At 45.0% G+C, this 26,901-nt stretch overlaps 2 protein-coding genes across 2 annotated transcripts in view; one reads left to right on the top strand and one right to left on the bottom strand.

The window, feature by feature from the left end:
* NCS1 (neuronal calcium sensor 1) overlaps window positions 1–19,158 on the top strand; it is a 32,941-nt gene extending 13,783 nt beyond the window's left edge. Inside the window, exons 2-8 of the mRNA XM_063316089.1 lie at window positions 6,006–6,030; window positions 11,698–11,836; window positions 13,297–13,375; window positions 14,378–14,466; window positions 15,585–15,662; window positions 16,992–17,109; window positions 18,116–19,158. Coding sequence (XP_063172159.1) covers window positions 6,006–6,030; window positions 11,698–11,836; window positions 13,297–13,375; window positions 14,378–14,466; window positions 15,585–15,662; window positions 16,992–17,090 — 509 coding nt within the window. The 3' untranslated portion in view covers window positions 17,091–17,109; window positions 18,116–19,158. The remainder of the gene's footprint in view (window positions 1–6,005; window positions 6,031–11,697; window positions 11,837–13,296; window positions 13,376–14,377; window positions 14,467–15,584; window positions 15,663–16,991; window positions 17,110–18,115) is intronic.
* Window positions 1–26,901, bottom strand: part of PTGES (prostaglandin E synthase) — a 377,050-nt gene that overhangs the window by 308,271 nt on the left and 41,878 nt on the right. The window lies entirely within an intron of this gene.

A 26,901-nucleotide genomic window follows, 5' to 3' on the forward strand; every position in this document is an offset into this window, starting at 1 on the left:
TTTATTCTGTGGTCCTCTTGTCCACAGTAGTAGATCTGGTGGTCATTTGATGTGAAGTGGCCCATTCCAGTCCATTTCAGTTCACTGACGCCCAGAATGTCTATCTTTAATCTTGACATCTCACCAATAACCACATCCAATTTGCCCTGGCTCATAGATCTTACATTCCAGGTTCCAATGGTGTGTTGATCCTTAGAACATCGGATTCGCTGTTCACCACCGGCACCGTCGGCCGCTAGCCGTCCTTTCGGCTTTGAGCTAGCGGCGTCATCACGTCTGGGGCTAGTTGAGCTCATCCTCTGTTCCTCCCCAGTAGCGTTTTGACCATCTTCCGACCTGGGGGGTCTCATCTTCCGATGGTATACCGACATATCTCTGGTTGTACTGATCCATTTAGTTTTCATGGCAAGAATACTGGGGTGGGTTGCCCTTACCTTCCCCAGGGATCGCATTTAGTCTGACCTCTCTGTCATGACCTTCCCGTCTTGGGTGGCCCTTCACGGTTTAGCTCATGGCATCACTGAGGTGCTCAAGCTCCAGCACCACGGCAAGCTAACGATCCTTTGCTGAAGTATATCAAAGTACAAAATATAAAACACAGAACATTAATAAGACTGCATAGAAAAAGAGAATAAGAGAGAAAAATTAAGTAAGGGAAAGAATAAAAAATGCAAATCATCTTTCTATATTATTTTTATGATGATGAGTAATTGGAAGTGTGAGAAGTCAAGGATGTTTGGGCTATTGGAGTGAAGATTGAAAAATGGAGGACCCTGTGGCAAGATTATTGTATGCAAAAAGTTGGAAAAGCAATGAAATGCCTACAGTGGAAGACTGGATTATAAAATTAACAGCTCATGGAAATGGCGAAGCTGACCAGTTTGGCCAGAGAAAAAATGATGAAAACCTTTTTTGAAAGACTGGAAACCTTATATGGACTCTTTGCCGAAAGAAGGAAAAACCGAATTGATGATTTTAGGATTTGGGGATTAAAAAGGAGATGAAGAGGTTGGGGAAAGTTTAAAATGGTAACTACTGAATAGGAAGAAGGGAGGAAGGCATAATGTGTTTATTCTTTTTTTAAAAAATTATTTCTTGTTTCTCCATTTCTTATTTTCTAACTTTGTTCTTGTCTGTTTTATATATTTTACTACATGAAAAATTCTAAAATGTTATGTAGCATTCTATATAAATTATAAATTATTCTAAATTCTCTCTCTCTCTCTAATACACATATAATGAAAAATGGAGGACCCAACTTGCTTATTCACCCCTTTGCCACCTTATAATTTAATAAAAGCCAGAACATCAATTCTCCCTCCTCTCTACCCCCCCACAATGAGAAGAAGACCACAATAATCTACTCTTCTGAAAAAAAATCATGCGAGCAAATTCTCTTTTACTGCGCTGAACGAGAACAGCATGAAAACCAGGGCTGCAGAATTTTCTGCCTTGGCCCAGACAAAAGATTGCTCACACAAGCAATGCAAACTTTGGTTTAAGAAACTGATGCGTCAGGAAAGTATTTTTATGTTTCACTTCTGGGAATAGGAGATTCTTCACCTTCTCTGCTGCCTTTTCTCCTGGTCTGGCAAAGTATCAGAACCAGCCAGGTTTTTTTTAAAAGAATAAGCCTCTCATGTGTTGAGTTTGGGAAGGTGAAAATGAAGAGCAGAAATTCTGGGCCAAGGCAGAAAATTCTGCAGCTCTGGTTTTAGTGCTGTTCTCGTTCAGCGCAGTAAAAGAGAATTTGCTTGCATAATTTTTTGTTGAGCAGGTTGAACTAGGAGCTTTCAAGTCAGAATATACTTCAGTGCAAACAGCCACCACAAACCTGCACACAGAAATCTAGCGTGTCAGGGAGTAAAAGCTGGCTAAAGACTTCATCCTGACGTTCTTCGTAGGTGGAGTTTTTTGTTCCTTCTTATGAAGCAAGAGGAAGGAGTTCAGATCTGGGGTTGGAATGGGTTACTTCTGTTTGTCTCACATTTGGCCTTTTTAATGTTTAACTGGGAGAGCTGAAAGCTTTAAGCACTGAACCCATTAGAGTGAAAGAGAGGGGAAAACAGAATATAATTTAAAGTGGATCTGGAATGACAGGGCGGCAGTGTTCATTAGCATTCTGCTTCCCAATTATGAATTTGCAAGTGGGCTTACTGTTAGCCCTTGCTTAATAACCATTCATTTAGTGATGGTTTGGACTTAGAACAGTGCTGAAAAAAACGACTTACGACCGGTCCTCACACAAAATCAATGGGCAACCGCATGATTCGCTTAACAGCCACTGCAAAAAAGGTCGTAAAATTGTGTCAGATTCATTTAGTGACCGCTTCGTTCAGCAACCAAAATTCCTGTCCCATTGTGGTCGTTAAGTGAGGACTAGCTGTATTTGCTTGCAAGTTTTCTTTCACTTTTGAGAAATGCACAAATAGTGTTTTGCAATTGCTCCAAAGGTGTTGGGGGCAGAGTAGATCACGGGCTAAATGTTTCAGTTCACAGGCTGTTCACGTTTGATCTGAAAAGCTCAAATATTGGCACTTGATTCAGGCATTCCCTGAATGCCAGAAGGATGTGAGTGTGTGTGTGTGTAGGTGTTTAATGTGTTACATTTCTGAAATGCAGATGGAAGCATGCAAATCTGGTATCCCGCAAAAGTTATGCATCGCATTTGCATCACTAATTAGCTGTTCCTTTTGAAGCTCTGCACTGCCCATTCCTAGCCAAAGCTGATTGCTTGGCAGTGAGAGCTTTTAAGGTGTGGTGAGCTGGTCTCTCTAAAACAGAACCAGAATACTGTAAAGTCTCTTTTCCTCTCTTTAAAAAAAGAATGCATCCATTTCTTTTCTTCTAGTGGCCTGCAATTGATTCCTTAATTCAATTCAGGTTCTCAAAGCGATCAGCGTCAAAGAGCCACAGCAATTTGCAAAATCACTCCAGGTCGATTCGGATGTCTGGTGCAGCCGGTTATAGCTCGGGATTTCTGTTTGCCAGCAAGATGGGGCCACTGCGGCGTGACACCGCTTGCTGCAGAAAATTGCCCTGTGTGTTGATCCTCCACTTGGGAATGCGAGGTTTGGCCTTCTGCCCTCGGCCGTGTCCATCTCCAAAGCCATTACGTGAAGGCAGCCAGGCCCCCTCTTCCCCCTTTTCCACGATCCAGGTCATGAATCCATATTGATTTATTTTGCGTTGCTTAAAATTCCTCCCCAGAGGCTTATCCAGCTAAGGCCCCAATTTATACAGTTTGTCCTTAGAAGTTAGAAAGGGATATTTCTCTCCCCAGTCTTTGTTCATCTCTTACTTTTTTCCTTGCCAATTGACAATGCAATAACGGTGAAGTCTTGCCTGCTTAGCAAGGCAGGGCTCAGATCCAGTCAATCACTGAAATAGGTAAATGCATCATGGAGGTATGAAAGGGGGTGCAGTCATCTTATATGCTTTGCTCAGAAGTTGTGTAGACAGTTGGCAGGGCAGCCACACTGCTGAGGCAGGAAAGCAAAAGAAAAAATATGGGATTGTTGTGGGGGAAAAACCCACTTAAGTAAAGACTCAGAGCATTTGGAGATAGTTGGAGCAAAGTATCTTTGATTGGCCAGCACAGCCAACATATTCTACCTTCTTGCTAGAAGGATGCAAAAGAGCCCCAAATCCCACAAGGTTACAGGTTACCAACCCTCTGAAATGATACATAAGAATGACAAAGGCAATGTAAATGATAAATTGTATGCCTTTGAGTCAGTTTTTGACTCCTGGCGACTGCCTGGACAGTTTTCTTGGCAAGATTTCAGAAGTGGTTTGCCATTGCTTGCTTCCTAGGGCTGACAGAGAGTGACTGGCCCAAGGTCACCCTGCTGGCTTTGTGCCTGAGTCTGGACTAGAACTCACGGTCTCCTGGTTTCTAGCCTGGTGCCTTACCACCAAACTGGCTCTCTATGTAAATGTAATGTATATTTATCATGTAAATTATAGCATGACCTTTACAGTTGGCATGTAGCATCTGATAAGAACATGGGGTAACCGCCTTGATACAACACCTTGGTTTGCACTAACCTGAGATGCAAACTTGCCAGTTAGGACGAGAAGGCAATTTTTGGGTGGAGAATTAAAAGGGCCAAACTCAGAAGCATTCTGCATTTTGGAGCTGTGTCTGTTTCCAAATGATTTGGCTGACCAACGTTGGAAATAGGCGTAAGGACTTTTGCTTTGATCTAGCAAGAGTTGGGGGACTTTCCAGATTTTGGACAGTTGTAGCTATGATAATTAAACTTCCATGTCTAGAGGCAGTCTACCACTGAATTTTGTGTACTGAGATCAAACCATATATATAATTTACTACGTGTTTTAAATATTGAGGGACATGTTTATCAATGGTAGGAGCTGGGAGTGCTTTCAGGGAGCGGGCATCATTGTACAGAGGTTTGTGATATCAGGGGCTTCAGACAAAATTCAGAGGAAGTTTAAAAATAGAAAAATAAACAGCTTATAAACATTAAAATCGCCAAATGTTTGTGAGAGAACGCAGGGACCTTTGCAAGATTCGGCTAACATGCGAGATTTCAGCCAGCCCCCAGTCTGCGTCTATTGGCTGTAGATGAACGGAACCTCCATGATTAGGCATAGTGTATCTCTAAATACCAGGAGCCAACATGTATATATTTTCTTCCCTAAATGTTTGCAGCTTTTAGAGAGTGCAAGCACAGCACTCGACCTCTTTTTTAAGTAATTAATCCTTCTGTGAGCTTTAATGCATCCTTCTATGATCCCAACTTGGAAGTTATATCCAAGGGACATTTTAGTTGTCATGCTAAGAAAAAGAAAATCCTCATTCTTTGAAGGTGCTTTCTCCTCCTCCTCCCCATATTCACTTAGGAAAAAGAAGTGGGGGCTTTGGAAAATGATTACAGGTAGTCCTCACTTAATGACCATTTGTTTAGTGACGGTTCAGACTTACGACAGTGCTGAGAAAACCGATTTACAACCAGTGCTCACACGACCGTCGCAGCGTCCCTGCAGTCATGTGATCATAATTTGGGTGCTTGGCAACCGGTTCACATTTATGACCATTGCAGCATCCTGTGGTCATGTGATCACCATTTTTGACCTCCCTGGCCAGCTTCTGGCAAGCAAAATCAACGGGGAACCACCTGATTTGCTTAACGGCCATGTGGTTCACTTAATGCCTGCTGCAAAAAAGGTCATAAAATTGGGTCAAATTGACTTAATGATTGCTTTGCTTAGCAACTGAACTTCTGGTCTCAATTGTGGTCATTAAGTGAGGACTACCTGTACATAATTTCACAGCTCTTTCTAACAGGAGAAATGGTTCGTGAAAAGCTGCTTTCTGACTTGGCTGGTTTTCTGATCTCAGCAAACTTTACTGTGTTACCGATGCAGTTTACAACTAAAACTGGGCAGAGACCTTTCCTGCACGTTCCCCCCCACCTCAACAGTTCCCATTCTTTGAAAGAAGTAAGTTTTAGTTTGAAAACATCTTCCAAAGAGAAAACAATTTTGGTGGAAAATTTCCTGGGTGGAATGGGGTGGATCGATGTCGGAATGTGAAAACAGCACACAGTAAGTTCGTTTCTGCTGGTTTGATATATTTAAGATGTATTGGACAGTCATGCCACCTTTCCCAACCAGTACATTTCCAATATTTTAATTTTAATTTTTTTCTAAATTTCCAAGATACTTCCCTCTCCCCACCCTCCCACCCCTTTAACGCTGTGGATATCCTGTCTGAGTTGCAAAACATTGAATATTCCCTATTTAAGTCTAGTAATAGAGGAATTGCTAACAAAGGCAGAAGATTTTTCTCATTGCAAATTACGTTTGCAAATTGATTGAAAGAACTAGTGGTTCTAATGGAGAGCAATTAAGTCTGAGCCTAAATGGGTGAATAAGATAAGAGGTAAGGCACTCAGCAATGAAAACTTAATTGGTGTGCAAACATGCATGAAGTGGTCTGTAAATACGTTTTTTCTTTCTCTTTTTGTCTTTTTCAGTCACAGAGAAGGAAGTCCAGCAATGGTAAGTATTCAGTGTTATTTTAGGTTCTCTGTTAAACATTCGTACATACACAGACCAAAGAGGAAAAAAAGCTTGGAGTTTACAGGCACTCAAGTGTTGCGTGGCATTTGTGTACTTTTGTGATCAGACCCCATGGGTGTCTTCTTCCTTATGGCATGCAGATTTCAGAGGGATTGTGTCTTGCCTTTCTCAAGACACATTTGCTTCGGAAGGATGACACATGGGTTGTGCAGAGGAACTAAATCACAAAAATTCTAGAGATTTGATTATTTGAAAGGTGATGCAACGGGGATGGGGGTGGGGTGGCATTAAAAATATGGCTGGCTCAGTGAAATGCTAAGTCACTATCCTGGTCAAGATACCCAGTAAGAACTAAAAGAGGCCATAGGGGTAATTGCAACATTATCCGGTGAATGTTTAATACATACCGTTCTGGTTTAGATCTCTCCCTCCCTCCAGCTGCTTCCTATGTTTAGGGGCTGTGTTTATAACATGGTAACCGTGGTTCACAGCCACAATGCATTGAATAAACCACAATCAATAGAGTTAGTGCAGTACATCCATATTTACACAGTACACTTATCCAGATCGTTGGCTGCATTAATAAAATTTGCTAATTTAGATTAGCTTTAACCTTAGAAATTCACACATTCCTCTGCTTTTGTCCCAAGATTGGCCCATCAGAGTTCCTAAATGGAAATCTGCCAGAGTTGCTTCCCCCCAAATTGGATGAACTGAGTCCTGAAGCCAGAGAGGCAAATTGCTAAGACAAGGGCCCACTGCTGGCAGAGTTCAGACAACAGAATATGCGGGGTTGGGGTGTCACTTAAAACCCAAGCAGCTCCTTTGGCGCAATATGTTAAGATTGGTTCATTTTATTCTGGCTTATCTTTGTGTGTTCGGCAAATCCAGACCCCTTTAGATTAAATGATGGTTCAAAATCTTCTGCAAAGCAAAACTGGGTGAATTTGGAACCCAGGTTATATGCGGTGTGAGTACAGCCAATGTGAGTTGGAGATAGGTCAATGTTCCCATGAAAACTGGAGGAACAGTCTTACTTTCCAGCCTAAAATAAATATTCACTCCCCGAGAGAACACCAGTATTTATTCTGAGTATTTATTCCCTCTAAGCATCATATGCATTAGGAGTTGCTGTGAGCACCTCTTTCGTTGATGGGTACTTTGAAGTTTACCATAGCCTTTAACAATGTATTCTTGTGTGATCCATTAATTTGGAAGGATGTGTATTCGATAGATTTGTGTCAAATACCCTTCTGGATGGATGCTTGTGTTGGAGTTTATACCCCCTTGTAATTACTGTTTATTATGTCTTATTCCATCCATTAGTTTGGAAAGGCTTGTGTTGCGCAGTTGCATTGGGCACTCCCCCTGTACATCAGCCTTCAGTTGTATAATTTCTCATGCCATCTATTGCTCTGTGTCAACCCCACCAGGTAGGCCAGATCAGGAAATGGACTCCACAGGAAGGCTAAGACGACTTTGAGAATAGCTAAAAGAATTTGCATTCAGATCTTGCAAATCTGATTGTGCTGTGCCTCCTCCCCTTCTTATACCCATGTGAATTAGGAAGGTGTCTGTCTGAGCACTGATGCACATTTTCTGCTTGTTGGGGACTTAAGCCATGATTTTTGCCTTGTTGCTTTGGTAGATCTGGCTTATCTCTCTCAAGGTCATCTTCCTTATTCTCTACACTCTGAAAGTACATTGCTCTTACAGAATTGCATCAGGCATCCTCCCTGTGTGGCTGGTTGTTTGCTGACTCCTTTAATTTGCTGTGCATTGCATTTACATTCTCACATTCTAGAGTCTCCCATATACTGGGGAGCTGTGTTTGGATCATGCTTCTTTGAGATCCTACTTTGGGTCTTCTGTGACACGTGACGCATCCTTAAGAAGTCATGATCTGAGCCTAGGTGAGGAGGCTATTCATAAAGATGCAGAGATGTCCTCTGAAGTTTGTCCTTTAGTGTGGTGGTTCCCCATGTTGTCTAACCACTTTGGGTGAACTGGGACTTGAGTTGTTGGTGGTGGGAAGTTGCTTTGTTTGATCACCACATGTTGTCTGAATGCAGTCATTGTGGCTTGTTACACCAGGTTTAGGCTTTGCAGTGTTGGGCAAACACAGCTACTTCTAACGTCTTTCTTAGCTCAGGGAATGTCCATGGAAAACTCCATGTCCCAATCTTAGCCGATTTAACGGTATGTGGGAATGACCTTGGGAGACAGGAGGCAGAGGCGCAGCCTAGGCAATGGTCAGATAGGAGGCAGCTGAGCCCACAGAAGGAAAAGGGGTGTGGGAAACATCTCAGGAGGGACCCTCCCTAGTTTCTTGGGCTGTAAAGGTGAGGTGGGGGGGAGATGTACTTTCAGACTTGCAAGATTCTGTTAATATAACCTTACAATAAAGATTGAGCTCAGACTTCTGGGTATGCTTCTCGTCTGGACTAACCTGTTTCCTAACCTGTCAGACAGAGTTGTAAAAATTAATGACATGAAGCACATCAAGGACTCTCCAAATGGTTACCGTTCATGCTTATTTGTGTGGGGGGTGGGCTCTGATATGGCTTGGACTCATCCTGCCCTTCAGACAGAGGCCATGCAAACTTTTTCAGCAGAGACCTGCTTCTGGCCTTAGCGTGGAGTGCTGGAGACTTAGAGCAAGTAGCTGGCCCAATATTTAATTGGATTGGTGAGGAGTCAGTACAATTCATCATCTGCTGAAGGTCCTACTTCTAACTGACTTTATTTAATTATTGAAGTGCAGTTGTCCTAAAATGGGAGGCGAGTTGGACTCAAGACATGGGGTGCTTGCTTTTCCGGGCAGTACTTGCGAAGTGGCCAGCTTGGTCACAGTACAGGTAGTCCTTCCTTAACAACAGCAGTTGGGACTGAAATTTAGGCTGCTAAGCAATGCGGTCATTAAGTGAACCCAAGCCTGATTTTACGACCATTTTTGCAGCGGTTGTTAAGCAAATCATATGGTTCCCTATTGATTTTGCTTGTTGGAAGCTGCCTGGGAATATCCAGAATGGTGATCATGTAACCATGGGATGTTGCAACTGTCGTAAATGCACAATGATTGCCAAGCGCCTGCATCGCGATCACATGACCATGGGGACGCTGTGATGGTCGTAAGTCTGAGGAATGGTTGCAAGTTGGGTTCTTCAGTGCCATCGTAACTCTGGACAGTCACTAAATGAGCGGTCATTAAGCAAGGACTACCTGTAGAAGCATAAGTCTAGTTTTGTGTGATGAGCTCCCCCCCTGGTGTCTTTAGCTCAGAATTGGCAGGACCATGGACAGCTCCTCAGAGACCATTCATTCTGCTGAGGCTGGAGCACCCTTCTGTAACCTGGACATCTCCAAACATGGTGGGGCTGTAGCTCCCAGAATTCCCTACTACTGTGGCTGAACACCTCTAGCTGAGAATTCTGGGAGTTGTGATGACAGTGTATCCGTAAGGCCCCAAGTTGGGGGAAGTTGATACATTGCCCAGTAAATCCAAGCAATGCCAGAGCTCGTCATTTTTTGCTTTGCACCAAACCAACCCACTTAAAAGAAATCTAAATCAGTCCTTAAAAATTGTGGGAGAAGAAGCTGTTGGGCCCAAGGGAGGTGTAGGTGAGACCAGGTTGCCTACCTTTTCCTCTCTGTTATAATAGGTATCTTCAAAACTTTCAGCAGCCCTCCCTGCCCTGGTGCCCTCCAGATGGGTTGGGCCAACAATACCCATAGTTCCTTCTGGAAGTTGGAGCTGCAGTAGTGAAATTGCAACCAGGCTTTGCAACATTCTGTAGGTGGGAAAGTGCTGGTGTTTCAGGGCTGGAACCTGGTAGGGTAGAAATGAGTCAGCCAACTGCATTTCTCTCGCAAAACTGAGCTTATATGGAGAAGCACGGAGCTTAGAAAATGGGAAGCTACTTGTCAGCCTCATGGGATAAACCAGACAGGAATCACAACCAGATGAGCTAATTCTGGTTTACTGTAAAGCTACATTGACAGAATCTTTCAAGTCTGAAAGTACAATTCTCCCTCCCCCCACCCCCATCTCCTTTACAGCCCGACAAACTAGGGGAGGTCCCTTCTGAGCCTCTTGCCCCATCCACTATCCAGCCGTGGGCTCAGCTGCCTCTTATCTGACCCTTCCATGGCAGCGTCTCTTTGCCCAGTCTCCCGAGGTCTTTCTCAGATACCATTACACTACCTGGGGAGGGTGGGGAGAACCTTATAGTGGCATCTTCTGAGCAAGTTGGCCTCCTTGTGCTCGAAAGGTAACCCAGCATCGGCTGTGGTATCCATCAAGATTCCTTTTGATGTAAGTATTATTCTAACACCAGCTTCTGCGTTATGTAAATCAGAGAGAATAGCTGGGGGGGGGGCGGGAAATTGGGCTGTCACCCAATTTGTAAATATTTTGGCCATTGGCTCCCACACCGTGGATTACTAAATAAGATGGATTGCTGCAGATGAGATGCGTCGTGCCCAGTTCCACTGGGTAGGGATTCCGCTACCTCTTATGGCAAACTCTTTGCTGTCCAGCAAAACAGGAAAATCAGCTTGGAAGATCTTTAGTAGGTTAGATGCCTTGACATAAAGCCGTACGGTGTTCAGATCCCAAGTAGGAATGGTATCTCAGATCAGGCATAGACACCAGCTGCCCCATTTTCAGAACTTAATGGGAGCATCTTACTTGAGGCTGGGCCACATGTTGCATCAGCCCCAGCTGCTGTGGATGATGGTTAGGATGATTGGAGCTTCTCTGCCTGAGAAGCCTTTTCAGGTGAAGCCTTGGAAGGTGGAATATTTCCACCAAATAGGCAGAAAGAAAAGTAAATTTAGTCATGCGATGTTACGCCCCAGTTCCATTCACACAACATTATGACCACATCTGTTACAGATCTAGCCCAGCCAGGGTCACAAATATGGAGCAGACCCATAAACTTAGTAGTTTCACTTTCAGTTTTGGTTTCGGTTTCTCACCGGTCTGTGAGAATGCGGTCCACAGATTCTAGCATCATCTCATGCATAAACCTGGCCTTTGTGTTTTGCAGACCAGGGTTTGTGGCTTAATGATGTATTCAGACCCAGCCAGCGGTGGCATTCAACAAACCATCATTAAAACCATTTGCAATTTAGCAGAAGGTGGGTGAAGCAGCCCTGTTCCAAACCGTTATAGCAGATAATGCATTCAAAGAAGAGGATTTCTCTTTTGGCCATGCTAAAAATTACAAGTTGGAAGCAGTTTTGAAGGTGTAGTTAACCCCTTTAAGGCCAAGAGGTTGTGTTCCCCTATTGCAGAGGATTGCAAATGTCAGTCTTAGCAATTCATAATAGAAGCAACATTTGAATCAGGACTTTAACTGTGCAGATGCAGGCTTTTCCCCCTAAAGCAGTGTTTCTCAACCTTGGCAACTTTAAGATGTATGGACTTCAACTCCCAGAATTCCCCAGCCAGCCCTGTTGGCTGGGGAATTCTGGGAGCTGAAGTCCACACATCTTCAAAGTTCTCAAGGTTGAGGAGCACTGCCCGAAAGGTCACAGAAAAGCTAAGATTTTGTAAAAAAAAACGTTCCAATTGCTTTCTTTGGGGCACAGGAAGAATTCACCTGCCATCCCAGATAACTCAGTTTATCTTTCTTATCTCAGGTACAAAGGCTTTATCAAGGACTGCCCGAGTGGACAGTTAGACGCAGCTGGATTTCAGAAAATCTACAAGCAATTTTTCCCTTTTGGCGACCCAACCAAGTTCGCAACATTTGTCTTTAATGTCTTTGATGAGAACAAAGTGAGCTTGCTTTCTTTCCTCCCCACTCTTTTTTCCCTTTCCAAGCGAAGCACAGATGGCCGACCGTTTTGCGACTGGGAAGGGATACGCTGCCTTAAAAAAGCTTTCCAGGGCACATAGGAAGCTACAGGTAGTCCTTGCTTAATGACCATTCGTTTGACGATGGTTTGGAGATACGATGGGGCTAAAAATGTTACTTATGACCGGTCCTCAAAGTTATGACTGTTGCACCACCCCCGTGGTCACATGGTTGCGATTTGGGTGCTTGGCAACCTGCTCGCATTTATAACCGGTTGCAGTGTCCTGTGGTCACATGATCGCAATTTGTGACCTTCCCAGCTGGCTTCCAACAAGACAAATCAATAGGGAACCATTGATTCACTTAACTAGTGCCACGATTAGCTTAACAACTGGATGATTCGCTTAACGACCACTGTAAAAATGGTCGTAAAAATCGGGTCTGGTCATATGATGCCTTGCTTAACGATTGCCTCGCTTAGCTACCAAAATTCTGGTCCCTGATTGCAGTCATTAAGTGAGGACTACCTGTACTGGGGATCCATGGACATCCTCAGGGGAAACTAACACCTTCAGCTTCTGAACTGTGAGAAATGCAGGGGTGGGTCTGTATTGGATTCAGAACCACTGAGTTTTGGGGAAGTTAGTGCAGATAATGAAATTTGCTCATACGATCCTATAATAATCCTTTATACATATGTAATTAAAAGTTTTAAGAACAATACTAAGAACAACGACAAAGTAAATCAGAACAGAAAAAGTGAAAAAGAAAGAAAGAAGAGAAAAAGCTAAAAGTGCACTAAGGAAATAGAAAAAAAAAAGAACAAGATATAAAAAAAGATGTGAAGGCATAAATATGTGGCTCTTGAGATTCTTCCCCGCAGTTATAAGTACAATTATATTTTAACCTCTCTCTCTAAAGTTAGATCATATGCAATGCTATAATACTAACTAATATTAATACTGGGTGAGAATAGAATGCAGAGCATAGCATAGCATTTTTTTAAAATCTGTTCAATCGTGCCTGTTTTTCAGAGGCTACCTGGACAAGTCCCTGCAGTTTTCTTGGCAAGGTTTTTCAGAAGTGGTTTGCCATTACCTCCTTCCTAGAGCTGACGGAGAGTGGCTGGCCCAAAGTCACCCAGCTGGCTTTGTGCCTCAGGTGGGGCTAGAACTCACAGCCTCCTGGTTTCTACCCCAGGGCCTTAAGCGCTATACCAAACTGGCTCTCAGAGCATAGCATAGCATAGCATAGCATAGCATAGCATAGCATAGCATAGCATAGCATAGCATAGCATAGCATAGCATAGCATAGCATAGCATAGCATAGCATAGCATAGCATAGCATAGCATAGCATAGCATAGCATAGCATAGCATAATTATACTTTAAATGGCTTTTTCTAAGTGGATCTCAGTCTCATCCATTTCCTTTTCTCCTCAGGATGGAAGAATTGAGTTTTCTGAATTTATCCAGGCCCTTTCAGTTACCTCCCGAGGAACTCTGGATGAGAAACTGCGGTGTAAGCGATTAAATGCATTAAATTGAACCTTCTCCATTAAGAATTTTCCCCCTGCTAATCATGTAACAAAAACCTCATCTGGGTAGAATGGTGGGGCCGAACTTTCTGAAACCGAGAGCTAGATTTCCCTTGGAGAGATTGACTTGATGGGTGCATCCCCCAAACAAGGGGAGGCCTGGACGAAGAAGGAGCCGGTGTCAGAGGAAACCCCAAATTTGTTGTCATTCCATTTACAATTTATACGGCAATTTAATTTAAGAAGGTATAAGAGTCGGTTCCCGGAATGATCAAAATCTGGAGACCATTACGTAAATAGCCAGCTGGAATCTTCCCTGTTATCAGCGAAGAGACCTGTCTCCTCACTGGATTGTAGAAAGATGGCTAGGAAGAAAATCAGAAAGTTTCCACTCTTAACTCCAAAGGCATACATTGGTTCGAAATTGAAGTAGTTCGATTGCTGGAATTCTTGTAACTCCCTCCCGTTCATCTCAATAAATCTTGCTAAAGAAAACTTGGAAAAGAATCACCTTCAGATTTAGGCAGCTGGCAAAGACCCCGACGTTGGCCGTGAAGGGCATGGTGTTGGAACAGAACCCAAATTTGTCTTAATTTCATGCACATTTTTTAAATCAAACAAATTAAACTTCATTAACAGGATGGCTCCCCCTTTGCTTAATGGTTTTGCCATTCTGCCACCTTACGTCACAATTTTGGGGCAATGTTTGGAAGAACTCTGTGGTCCTCAAGTCTGTGCGCGGCCTTGTGATGGATGTTTATGAACTAGAGAGTTTTGCTCTGAAGTCTCTTGAAATTAGGATAGAAAAAGGGCCCGACTTTTGTACAAAGGGGGACAATGTCTGAGAAATCGTGATGGAGATTTTGGCTGGACCTACGGCCTTCTCTGATGGGTCAGGAGTGCTGAAAAGACTCTCTGTTCCTGAAGGTGTATCTCTCTTCTTGCAAATGCCAACCAACTGATTTTTTCCCCCCCTGTGATTTTAGGGGCCTTTAAACTCTATGACTTGGATAACGATGGGTACATCACAAGAAATGAGATGCTTGACATTGTAGATGCTATTTACCAGATGGTGGTGAGTATATGAGAATCTCTGGAAAGGAACTCAGTTGCAGGAAGTGGCAGATTCTGTCCTGCACTTCAGATGACTAGGGTGCCCGATAAAATGCTTTTCCTCCAAACGAAGAAGGTGATTTATTTGGTCACCTTGGGTGAGTAACAATGGTCTCCTGGCGACCAGGGGAAATGTTTGCTTCTCCTTTAGCTGATCTTGGCTGGTCCTGAAAAGCAAACAATGGATTTGGTGGATGCAAGAAGGCCAAGAACAAAACATGGGTCCCATACATGTTTGCATATTCGCCCATCCTGCAAGAATGGGGTCTTCTGCCCCAAAGAGCTTCTAGCTTCATGGATGACAGTAGTTTGGGGCAGAAGGCAACGGGTTGACCAGGAGAAGAAAGGGGGACAGTGGAGGTCCAAAGCTACATCATGTGAAAGAAGCAGCAGGTTTGATGAAGAGCCCAGTGCAATAATATGTAGGAAGGACCTTGGGGTGAAGAGACAATGCCTAGGGAATGGTCAGATAAGAGGCAGCATAGCCCAGAGCTGGATAGTGGGCAGGGCAAGAGGCTCAGAAGGGACCCTCCCTAGTTTTCCAGAGAGTAAAAGGAGAGGAGGTGAGAAGAGCTTTGTAATGGTATGTGGGAATGATCTGGGAGACAGGGCGAAGAGACACTGCCAAGGGAATGGTCAGATAAGAGAGGGCATAGCCCAGAGCTGCTTAATGGGTGGAGAAAGAGGCTCAGAAGGGACCCTCCCTAGTTTCTTGGGCTGTAAAGGAGATGGGGGGGCAGAGTTGTACTTTCAGACTTGCGAGGTTCTGTTAATGTAGCTTTGCAATAAAGTAGAATTAGCTCATCTGGTTGTGTGTCCTGTCTGGTCCACCTGGTAAGGCTGACACCAAGCGAGGATTTTCCAGACAATGAGGCTGAGTTCCGCAACCTACTGAACCCTGAATCCGCCCCTTTTAGCTAGCAGGCCATACCACACCAGATCCAGTCTGGTTGGTGGGAGCTCTAGTGCCTTGTGCAAAGCCAGGCAATTGGCTTCATTGAGCAAACCAGGATTCACTGAACCCTATTTAAATGGGTTGTGCGTAACAGAGGCTGTTTTGTCTTCATTTTGTTGTCCCAGGGCAATACAGTGGAGCTCCCCGAAGAAGAGAACACACCAGAGAAGAGGGTGGACCGGATTTTTGCCATGATGGACAAAGTAAGGCTTTTTCCTTGGCCTTCAGGAGGTCACCAGGCTGACCCACATTCTGCTTCATTCTGATCCAGATTCCTATGTCCTAAGGCAGCTTTCCACGGGGAAATGAAGGAAGGCTGCCTACCAAGCTGAATTTTTAAGCTCACTGGGAGGATCAAGCAGGAAATTAAGACATAACTTCCTGGCGTGATATAAATGAAATAAATGACATGGTCAGCTGTTGAAGTAGCATCTTCACTCTTTCTTTGAGGAAGGGGTGGGGTGGAGACACGAACCATGTTGCCCTTCTTAGGGAGATATTTGTGGGACGTTTTGCTCCTTCTACAATGACTTCTAGACTGGGAGTCTGAATTTAGTATCTCACGTCTCCTTCCAACCAAAATTTGGGCATTTTCACTAGCTGGCTGAGCTTGGTACCTCACAGCCTTCCATCTGGTGGGTATTAAGGTGCCCGACTTCGCTAAAATGTTGTGTCTTGGCGTTTCGTCTCTGGATCCGGCATACATAGAGAACCAGTTTGGTGTGGTGGTGAAGGCACTGGACAACCACAAGGCTGTGTGTTCGAGTCCCACCTTAGGCATCAAAGCCGGCTGGGTGACCTTGGGCCAGTTACTCCTTCACAGCCCAACTCCCCTCACAGGGTTTTTGTTGTGGGGAAAGTAGGAGGCAGAAGTATTAAGTATGTTTGCTGCCTTGAGTTCACCAAATATATATTACAATGTGTGTGTGTGTGTGTGTGTGTGTGTATGGATAAAAATATAATAATAATAACACACACAAGATTTAGTCCTGTGTGTTGACTGTTCTTTTGAGTCCCTGTTCACTGGTCTCATGACCTCAACAGTGAACTGTCTCATTACAGGTAGTCCTTGCTTAATGACCATTTGTTTAGTGACAGTTCAGTCTCACGACGGCGCTAAAACCTGACTTGTGACTGGTCCTCACACTTACAGCCGTTGCAGCATCCCTGCGGTCACATGATCGCATTTCGGGTGCCTGGCAACCAGTTCGCATTTATAACAGTCGCAGCGTCCTGTGATCACGTGATCGCATGATCGCCATTTCGACCTTCCCAGCCAGCAAAATCAATGGGGAACCATGTGATTTGCTTAACAACCACGTGGTTCACTTAACAACTGCTGCAAAAATGGTCGTACAATCAGGTCAGATTCATTGAATGACCGAAATTCTGGTCCCAGTTGTGGTCGCCAAGGGAGGACTACCTGTAATTCAGCACCAAGAAGGGGGTTGGACTAGATGATCTCGAAGGTCCCTCCCAACTATATGAGAGCACCCAGCCTTTCCTAACATCTGATTCTTCTTCTGTTCCAGAATGCCGATGGGAAATTAACGCTGCAGGAGTTCCAGGAAGGCTCCAAAGCCGATCCTTCCATCGTTCAGGCACTTTCTCTCTATGACGGACTGGTATAGTCCCACGTCCTACGCTTTGGTGAGCATCGGTGGTTCCAGCGTTCGTGACGGTGCAGAGCCCGTAGTGTCAGCCTCTGAGTTGCTCTGCCAGACTTCGCCTTCCCATTAAAACAGGAGAAATGCCCCAGTCCCACCCCAAAAAACCCTGCAAAAAATCCTCACCAGACTTGGATGGATGCACGGTAGTTGTTTTTGATTTGATTTGATTCTGATTCCCATCTCGGTTCTGTGACCCTGGGCGGCTCACCCCAATGAGAAGACAACAGCAATAGAACACAGTGAAAATATAAATAAATGCAGCAAACATACAACCATATTAAAACCACCATTAAATAGTTAATTTAAAGTTCGGTTGTGGTCAAGGACCAAAATATCCAGGATTTTGCAATACCATATAATGCAGTAGAGCAAGGTAAGAACAAGAGGGAAAAAAACCCAGCAAATTCCAGAATGACTACAATCAGGATGGTTTTTGATTACATTTATGGTCAGAAGGTGGAGTGCAGAGGGCAGAACTAAGATATTGTGTGTATTAAAACGATCAGGGGAATCAAGGAGTATAGGTAGTCCTCAACTTACGACCGTTCATTTAGCGACTGTTCAAAGTTACGACAGCTCTGAAAAAAGCGACTTACGACCAGTCCTCACACTTACAGCCGTCGCAGCGTCTCTGCGGTCACGGGATTGAAATTCAGGCGCTTGGCAACTGGCACATATTGATTGCCATTTGTGGCCTTCCCAGCAGCTTCCAACAAGCAACATCAGTGGGGGAAGCTGGATTCACAATGACTGCAGCAGAAAAGTTTGTAAGATTGGGCGTGACTCACTAAGCAACCGCCTCGCTTAGCAACCAAAATGCCGATCCCAATTGTGGTCGTTAAGCGAGGACTACCTGTAAAACATTTTGCCTGGACCCGTTTTGGGGCTGTGAAACTTCTTGCTCCGTAGCATGGAGATGTCTGTCGAATCAGACGCCTTCGTGCCGTTTTCAATCTCTCCCTCCTTGTCTTTCTTTTCCTGTTCAGACCCATTGAAAAGACCTTCTTCCGGTGACATTGAGCTGCCTCCCCAGCAAGACCCTCGTCTGACATTACTCTTACGTTACTCGCAAGCAAGGGATGCATTTGGAGTCTGACGTCAGCCTCAAATCCTTTCTGCTTGGAATCGTCTCCATTTACCGATCGACTGCATCTATTATTATTTTTTAAAGAGAGACAGACAAAGGGAGGGCGGGGGGGAAAAAACACAGGATCATTCATTGGTGGAGACTGTTCCCACACATTTTCCCCCCCCCTCCGAGTTTTGTTTGGAATGGACTTAAGATTTAACATTTCTTTCCTGGGGGGTGGAGGGGGGAAGGGGAAACGGAGACTGAAAAGCTGCTGTTAATATGGCTCGGTGTGTCCAGTGCTGTTAGATTGGATCCGAAAAGCAGGTGGGGTGTACAGGAAGGGTCAAGGGGTTACGAGGCAAAATGAATCAAAACCGGTTTGAAAAATCAATGTTTCGTATCGCCCGGATTTGCCGCAATCTGCATCGCTCGGGGATAAGGTCTGCGCATAAAAACACAGGCTTAATGTTGGAGCGATGGCCTAGCCGCCTGGTACATCCTCGTCGGATATGGGTTGCGTGTCTGTGTAAAAAAAGTGCGGTGTTTTTCTTTGCAACCGCCTCTCGATTAACGCCGCCTATTTATTTTCTGCTTTGATATCGTGTTGTCGCTAAAAGATCCGACACCGGGAGGGTGGCCGTGCATCTCTGCTGGTGGGTCTTTTTCTGTCGTGGGAGAAATTAAGCCAAAAAGAAAAAAGTTTTTCCCTGAATCTGTAATCACGCACACTGCAGCCTGGCTGAAGTTCCAGGGGGTAAATTCCGCCCCCCACCTTTGTGGTCTTTGTCTTTCCATTATTTTGCCCATCACAATCGTTCTGTGATGCTTCACTTGGGGGTTGGGAGGCCACGCACACCTGCCTTGCTTTGAAGAGCTCGAATGCTCGACGTCTTTCCCCCGGGACCTCCGAGCTCGCAGATTTCCATGCCTGCATATTAAAAAAGAGAAAAAAGGAAGATTATTTCAAATGTTTTCTTTTTTTAAAAAAAATGGGAAACTGTGCAAAAGGGAACTCGAGCCCTTTCAATAGTCAAGGGCTCAGAGGCATTCCTAAAAAATGAAAGAAAAATGACTACGGTACGGTGGATTAGAGGGAGGGAAGGGACTTGTGGGTTCAGTGTGAAAAATAAGGCAATGGAATAAAAGTTATGCTACATGCTCCCCCTGTTGGATAACTTGGGTACTGCAGGCTCAAAAGGGGGAAACTTCGGGCAAGATAAGGGAACCAAAAGGACACTGAGGTATTGCAGGCCCACTGGGGACAATAGGACAATATAATGGAATCTATAGGATGATGTACTGTCCCCTTTTGGCTGAATGAGGTATTGCAGCCCCCATGGGAAAAATAGGGCAATGCGATCCTCCCACAACTCCTCCTCCTGGGAGCTGAGGGGCTAAGGATATATTGCAGCAGGGTGAAATGATCTTAACTGTATTGCTGCAAATTGTCTTGACTCCAATTGGCTCCTGTAAATTTCTAGGAACTTCTGGGAACTATAGAGTACCTTGGGTGGAATGTAGGAAAATGCATTGCAGATAGAGGACATAGGGCCCACAGTGGCTCATCTGGGTACTGCAGCCCTTGAGCCTGCAATAACTCTTTCAGCCACCAGAGGCAGTTTGTCTATGGATGCCATTATATAGATTGCCCAGTTTTCCACCTTGAGAATAAATAATAGGGCAATGCATTTAACACAAAAGATATACTGCCCCTGGTGGCCCACTTGGGTATAAATGGCTCTATACAGAAAATACTGCAATGCAGTTAGGCCACAGGACATACTGCCCCCAGGGAAGACTAGGGTATTGCAGGCTCAGTGGGGACAATAGGGCAATATAATGGAATCTATAAGGACGTGGTGGCACTGCAGGTTAAACTGCTGAGCTGCTGAGGTTGCCGATCGGAAGGTTGGTGGTTCGAATCCGCGTGACGGGGTGAGCTCCCGTTGCTAGTCCCAGCTCCTGCCAACCTAGCAGTTTGAAAACATGCAAATGTGAGCAGATTAATAGGTACCACTTTGGTGGGCAGGTAACGGCATTCTGTTTAGTCATGCCAGCCACATGACCACGGAAGTGTCTTTGGACAAACGCCGGCTCTTCGGCTTTGAAACGGAGATGAGCACCACCCCCTAGAGTCGGACACGACTGGACTTAATGTCAAGGGAAACCTTTACCTTTACTATAGGACATATTGCCCCCAGGTGGCTGAATGAAGTATTGCAGGAACAGTGGGGAAAAAGGGGCAAAATAATTCAGCCAGAAGATCACTAGTTATTGGTCAGGACATGATGAACAAAGAAGAAATGGTGTTGCTTTTATAGTTAGGAAGAGTATAGCAAGAACAGTACTTGGCTATAATGCAATCAGTGACCAAATAATATTGATTAGACTTCATGGACAACCATGATGATCATTCAAGTTTACGCTGCAACTACCAATGCAGAAGAAGAGGTTGATACAGGTAGTCCTCGCTTAACACCCATTCATTTAGTGACAGTTTGGACTTATGACGGTGTTGAAAAAACTGACTTATGACCAGTCCTCACTTACGACTGTTGCAGCATCCCCACGGTCATGTGATCATGATTTGGGCACCAGTTTGCATTTAAGACCATTGCAGCATCCCATGGTCATGTGAGTGCCATTTTCGACCTTCCTGGCCAGCTTCTGACAAGCAAAATCAATGGGGAATGGCATGATTCACTTAATGACCACGTGGCTCGCTTAATGCCTGCAGTGATTTGCTTAATGACTGCTGCAAAAAGAGTTGTAAAATCAGATCGGATTCAGTTAATGACCACTTTGCTTAGCAACCAAACTTCCAGTCCCAATTGTGGTCATTAAGTGAGGACTACCTGTACATTTTATGATCAAGTTCAATTTGAAACCGACAGAACACGCAAGCAAGATGTGTGGCTTGTGATTGGAGACTGCAAGACCAAAGTTGGAAACATAAAAGAGGAAAATGTAGTTGAATCATATAGCTTACTATTCCATTATACTGCACTATTTCCATGTTGAGAGTATAATAAACCATTGAGCCACCAGGGGGCAGTTTTTCCTATCGATTCCATTATATTGTCCAGTTTTCAATATTGAGACTGAAGCTTATAGTCATTTATACAAAATATTGCCCCCTGGTGGCTCAATGAGGTATACTCTCAAATTGCAACACAGGGCAGTATAATGGAATGAATAGGAAATACTGCCCCTTGGTGGCTCAGTGAAATATTGGGTCCACAGCAGTTCAAAAACACGCAAATGTGAGTAGATTAATAGGTACCGCTTCGGCGGGCAAGTAACGGCGTTCCATGTAGTCATGCCGGCCACATGACCATGGAAGTGTCTACGGACATACGCCGGCTCTTCGGCTTTGAAACAGAGATGAGCACCGCCCCCTAGAGTTGGACACGGCTGGACTTAATGTCAAGGGAAACCTTTACCTTTACCTATGGGGGAAAAAGGGCAATAGAATGGACTGGATAGGAAATGCAATACATTCAGGTATTGCCCTGACAATATGGAAAATAGAGAAATAGAATGGAATTTATAGGACAAGCTGCCCCCTTGTGGCTCACTGAGGTATTGCACGTACAAAGGGAAAAACAGGACAATATAATGGTATCTATTGTACAATGTATAGCAGAATGGGGCATTTTCCTGCATTCCACCAGAGGCACTCCGGAGCTGCTAGCAGTTTTAAGAAATTTAGGTTGGCCTTTTTAATTACATGTCTTACTTTCAGTTTCATTTTCAAATGGAATGATTTACCTGGGAACCAAAGGGAGTCAAAATAAGTTGCAGCAATACTATTGAGAACATTTTACTTATTGTAATATATTCTTAGCTCTTCAGCTCCAGCCCAACTGAACCACAGTGGGCAATGTTGCTGTGGGAGGATTGCATTGCCCTAGACAGGTAATTTTTTTAATTTAATTTTTATCCTGCCTTTATTATTTTTATAAATAACTCAAGGCGGTGAACATACCTAATACTCCTTTCTCCTCCTATTTTCCCCCAACAGCAACCCTGTGAGGTGGGTTGGGCTGGGAGTGACTGGCCCGAGGTCACCCAGTGATCACAATTGAGACCAGCAACTCAATCGTTGAGCGAAGTGGTCGCTAAGTGAAACCGCAACTGTTCTTACGAGCTGACTTCAGTTTCCCTTTGCTTTACAGATCTGCGAAGGTCGTAAATGCTAGGATTAGTCATAAAGTTACTTTTTCAGCCCATCATAACTGCAAATGGTCGCTAAACAAGACAGTCACTAACTGAGGAATACCCGTATTATCCATGGAGGCTGCAGTACCTCATTGACCCGCCCGAGGGCAGTATTTCCTGTTGCCATTAGATTGCAGTCTGAATATGGAGAATAGGTCATTGTAATCTGTCCACATGAAATATTGTCCCCTGGTGGCTCAGGTAGGCCACCCAACTCTCATGGGTTAAATAGGGCAATGATGATACCACTTTGATGGCTGAAAGCGAAGAGGAACTGAGGAGCCTTATGATGAAGGTGAAAGAAGAAAGTGCAAAAGCTGGCTTGCAGCTAAACCTCAAAAAAACCAGGATTATGGCAACCAGCTTGATTGATAACTGGCAAATAGAGGGAGAAAATGTAGAAGCAGTGAAAGACTTTGTATTTCGAGGTGCGAAGATTACTGCAGATGCTGACTGCAGTCAGGAAATCAGAAGACGCTTAATCCTTGGGAGAAGAGCAATGACAAATCTCAATAAAATAGTTAAGAGCAGAGACATCACACTGACAACAAAGGCCCGCATGGTTAAAGCAATGGTGTTCCCCATAGTAACATATGACTGCGAGAGCTGGACCATAAGGAAGGCTGAGAGAAGGAAGATGGATGCTTTTGAACTGTGGTGTTGGAGGAAAACTCTGAGAGTGCCTTGGACTGCAAGAAGATCCAACCAGTCCATCCTCCAGGAAATAAAGCCAGACTGCTCACTTGAGGGAATGATATTAAAGGCAAAACTGAAATACTTTGGCCCCATAATGAGAAGACAGGACACCCTGGAGAAGATGCTGATGGTAGGGAGAGTGGAAGGCAAAAGGAAGAGGGGCCGACCAAGGGCCAGCTAGAGGTTACGGACTCGTCCCTGGGGGAGCTGGGGGTGTTGAAGACCGACAGGAAGCTCTGGCATGGGCTGGTCCACGAAGTCATGAAGAGTCAGAAGCGACTGAATGAATAAACAACAAATTGAATCTAAAGGGTTTTTCCATATTGAGACCAATACCTCATTGATCCACCAGGAGGCAGTATTTCCTATAGATTACTATAAACTACAGTCTCAGTGTTGAAAACAGGGCAATATAATGGTATAGGAAATACCCCCTGCTGGCTCACTGAGGTACTGCAGTCTGAATATGGAAAGGGCAATTTAATGGAATCTATAGGAAATACTGCCCCCTGGTGGTTCAATGATATATTGTAGTTCCTGTGGGGAAGACAGGGCAATATAATGGAATTTTTAGGACAAGCTGGTGGTTTAATGAGGTCTTGCAGGCTGAATGGGGGAAATAGGCTAATATAATGGAATCTATAGGAAATACTGCACTCTGGTAGCTTAAAGAGGTATAAAAATGGAGTGTATAGGAAATACTGCCCCCTGCTGGCTGAATGAGGTATTGCAGGAAGAATGGGGAAAAGAAGACATTATAATGATGTCTATCACTAAGTCCTCTATTTGCAATGCATTTTCCTACATTTCACTCTATAGTTGCTGGCCTGCAATACCCCAGTCAGCCACCAGCAGGCAGTATATGTTACCCTTTCAATGCTCAACTGGGAATATAGGGCATTCTGTTCAATATGTAGGATATAATGGGGAAAATGGGGCCATGTAATCCGGTTCAAATCCTCGTGACAGGGTGAGCTCCCATTGCTAGTCCCAGCTCCTGCCAACCTAGCAGTTCGAAAACATGCAAATGTGAGCAGATTAATAGGTACCGCTTCAGCGGGCAGGTAACGGCGTTCCGTGTAGTCATGCCGGCCACATGACTACGGACAAACGCCGGCTCTTCGGCTTTGAAACGGAGATGAGCACCGCCCCCTAGAGTCGGACACGACTGGACTTAACGTCAAGGGAAACCTTTACCTTTACCTAATCCTCTCCTAGCAAAACTCCCCTGTGGCTGAATTGGGTCCTGATAGCATAATGGCTAATAATTTAGGAAAATAGGATGATATATTTGAATGGTGTTGTTGCAACTTCTGTTTAATATAGTTTGATGCCAGGTAAATCATTCCATCTAAAAACGAAACTGAAAGTAAAACCATCTACAGAAGCTTCAATAAATTTCTCCAAACTATAGAATACCCCTGCAGGAATATCGCAAATGGTATTCCACATCCAGGAAATAGTGCCCCTGGTGGTTTACCTGGGTACTGCAGTCCTCTAAGAAAAATAGGGAATGTTTTGACGGTTTAGGAAATACTGCCACTTGTTGGCTAACATGGTGATTGCAGGCTCTGTTGGTAAAATAGGGCAAAGTAGTGAACCCCTAAGACAGCTTTTCTCAACCTTGGCAACTTTAAGAGGTGTGGACTTCAACTCCCAGAATTCCCCAGCCAGCATGCTTTAAGATGTCAAAGTCCACACATCTTAAAGCATGCTGGCTGGGGAATTCTGGGAGTTGAAGTCCACACCTCTTAAAGTTGCCGAGGTTGAGAAACCCTGCTCTAGGACATACCAGATGCTGCCCCCCAATTGCTGACTTGGGTACTGGAGGGTTAAAGTGGGGAATAGGACAATGTATTGAGCCTATGGGACATACTGCCCCCTGGTGGGTCACTTGGATATTGCACCCGCAATGGAGAAAATATTGAATTATATTGAACCTATACCAGATATTTCACCCCTTGGCTGACTTGGTTATTGGAGGGTTAATCAGGAGAATTGGGGAATGTACCAAACACAGAGGACGTTGATCAACAGGTCTTGATGTTGATTTGAAATCAAATTCCCTTTCAGTACGTTCACATGCCTGCTTTATGTTCTTCCCGTGTGCTTATAAACTTGCTAAAGACCCTGATAGCTTTTAGGAGGGACGGTTTTCAAAACAGCTGAGACAAAAGGATGAAGATAGGGAGGATGAAAGGCCAGGAAATTAATTGCTTGGTTCAGACAGTTGAAGAAGATCTGTGTGTTGGTGGCTGAAATCCTCCCTCGAAGCATCAACTAATCCAGTCCGGACCTTGCTCATGTCCAAACTGTGCAGAGTTCCTGCAGAAAGGCCTGGGACATGGAAGTTGGCCAGGCAGGTCTGGGCAAAGGGAGATTGTCAAGCGTGCTCAGGTAGGGGACCCTTGGACATCATGTGCCCCCAAGGCAGATGACCCTTCTGTTGCAATGGGGCATTATCTCTTCCTGGCGGGTCATGAGTTGCAAATCTGTCAAGGGAGCTGCCAAATTCTTCTCCCCACATCGGTGCTGTGACTGATGGTGCAAGAGTTAAAACTATAACCAGGGCAGATTTTTCCCTTGCCCAGCTTGGTTGTTCTGTTGGCTCAACTTGGCGACAAAGTGGTTGGGGAGCTGTGAAGACAGTGCGATCCTTCCCCCCATTCAGAACTAGCCAGCTTGGGGCCAACATGGTGAATAGCAGGCCAAAAGAAGGGGTGTGTCATGTTCATCGTTTCAATGTTCTGTAACATCGTAACGTTTCGCATGTCACTTTCCTAACCCATGTTTGCAGGTTGGAAATTTCCAGCCGTGCCAGGCGGTAATCTTCTTACTGCAACTGTGGAATGTATGTTTGGGTTACTGACTCTGTTCAAGGTTACTTTCTCGGGCCGATGTGGGTAGCGGTTGCTAACACCTGGGAGGGGGTGGTTGCTAGGAGGGAGGAAGGGCGGGGCTGGTTTTGAAGCGAGGGTTTTTAGTTTGTATTTGGCTTGCTCATTCTCAGCTTTCTTCGTATTTGCATACTATCCTTTCAATAAACCAGTTTTCATAAAGAACCCCCTTGTGAGACTGAGTATGTCAGAATAGGCAATCACTACATAAAGCTGAGAATCCCAGCCTCCTGCCAGCATCTATCCAGAGACGACATCTGTGAGGAACTCAGGCTGGCGACGGAACAACTCGACCCACGGAGAGGTGGCTAACGGAGACACGGCGGCAAGTCGTGCCTACCCCGGGATCAGACTCCTAGAGGGGCAGGAAGCCCAGGAGGATCCAGGATTGGTCTCGGAGGAGGAAGGGGAGGCCACCGGGTGCTGCAGGACTCTCAGAGCTACCGGAGGGTTGCCGGGTGAGCGTCAGCAACAAAGACACAAACCCGAGAGCTGGAGGTCGGAAGCGGAGCGGCCAGACCAGGGCGGCGTCCGAGCGGGCGCACGACTTGGCGCCATGGAAACACGCTGGCTTCAGCGGCTAAGCAGAGCGCAGGAGGAGGCAGCGGCGGAGGGCCGAGCACACCGGAGCTCGTTCCCTACCCCGTTCGTATCGGAGACAAGAACCACGGCGAAGTGCAGGAGGAGAAAGCACCGGAAGGCAGAGCGCACCGAGGCCCGTCGGCAAACCAGCCCGCCCCTGAACCGGTGTGGATGCAGAGGCCACGAAGATGGGGGAGAGACGGAGGCACCGCCGCGAGGCTCGGGGCGGCACGAGGCGGGGCCGGGCGCTTGTAGGAGCAGCGCGAATTGGCGGCGGCGGCTGCCGTTGCTGGCGAGGGGATAT

The sequence above is a fragment of the Candoia aspera genome, chromosome 16 (genome assembly GCF_035149785.1).
Source record: "Candoia aspera isolate rCanAsp1 chromosome 16, rCanAsp1.hap2, whole genome shotgun sequence".
Classification (NCBI taxonomy): Eukaryota; Metazoa; Chordata; class Lepidosauria; order Squamata; family Boidae; genus Candoia; species Candoia aspera.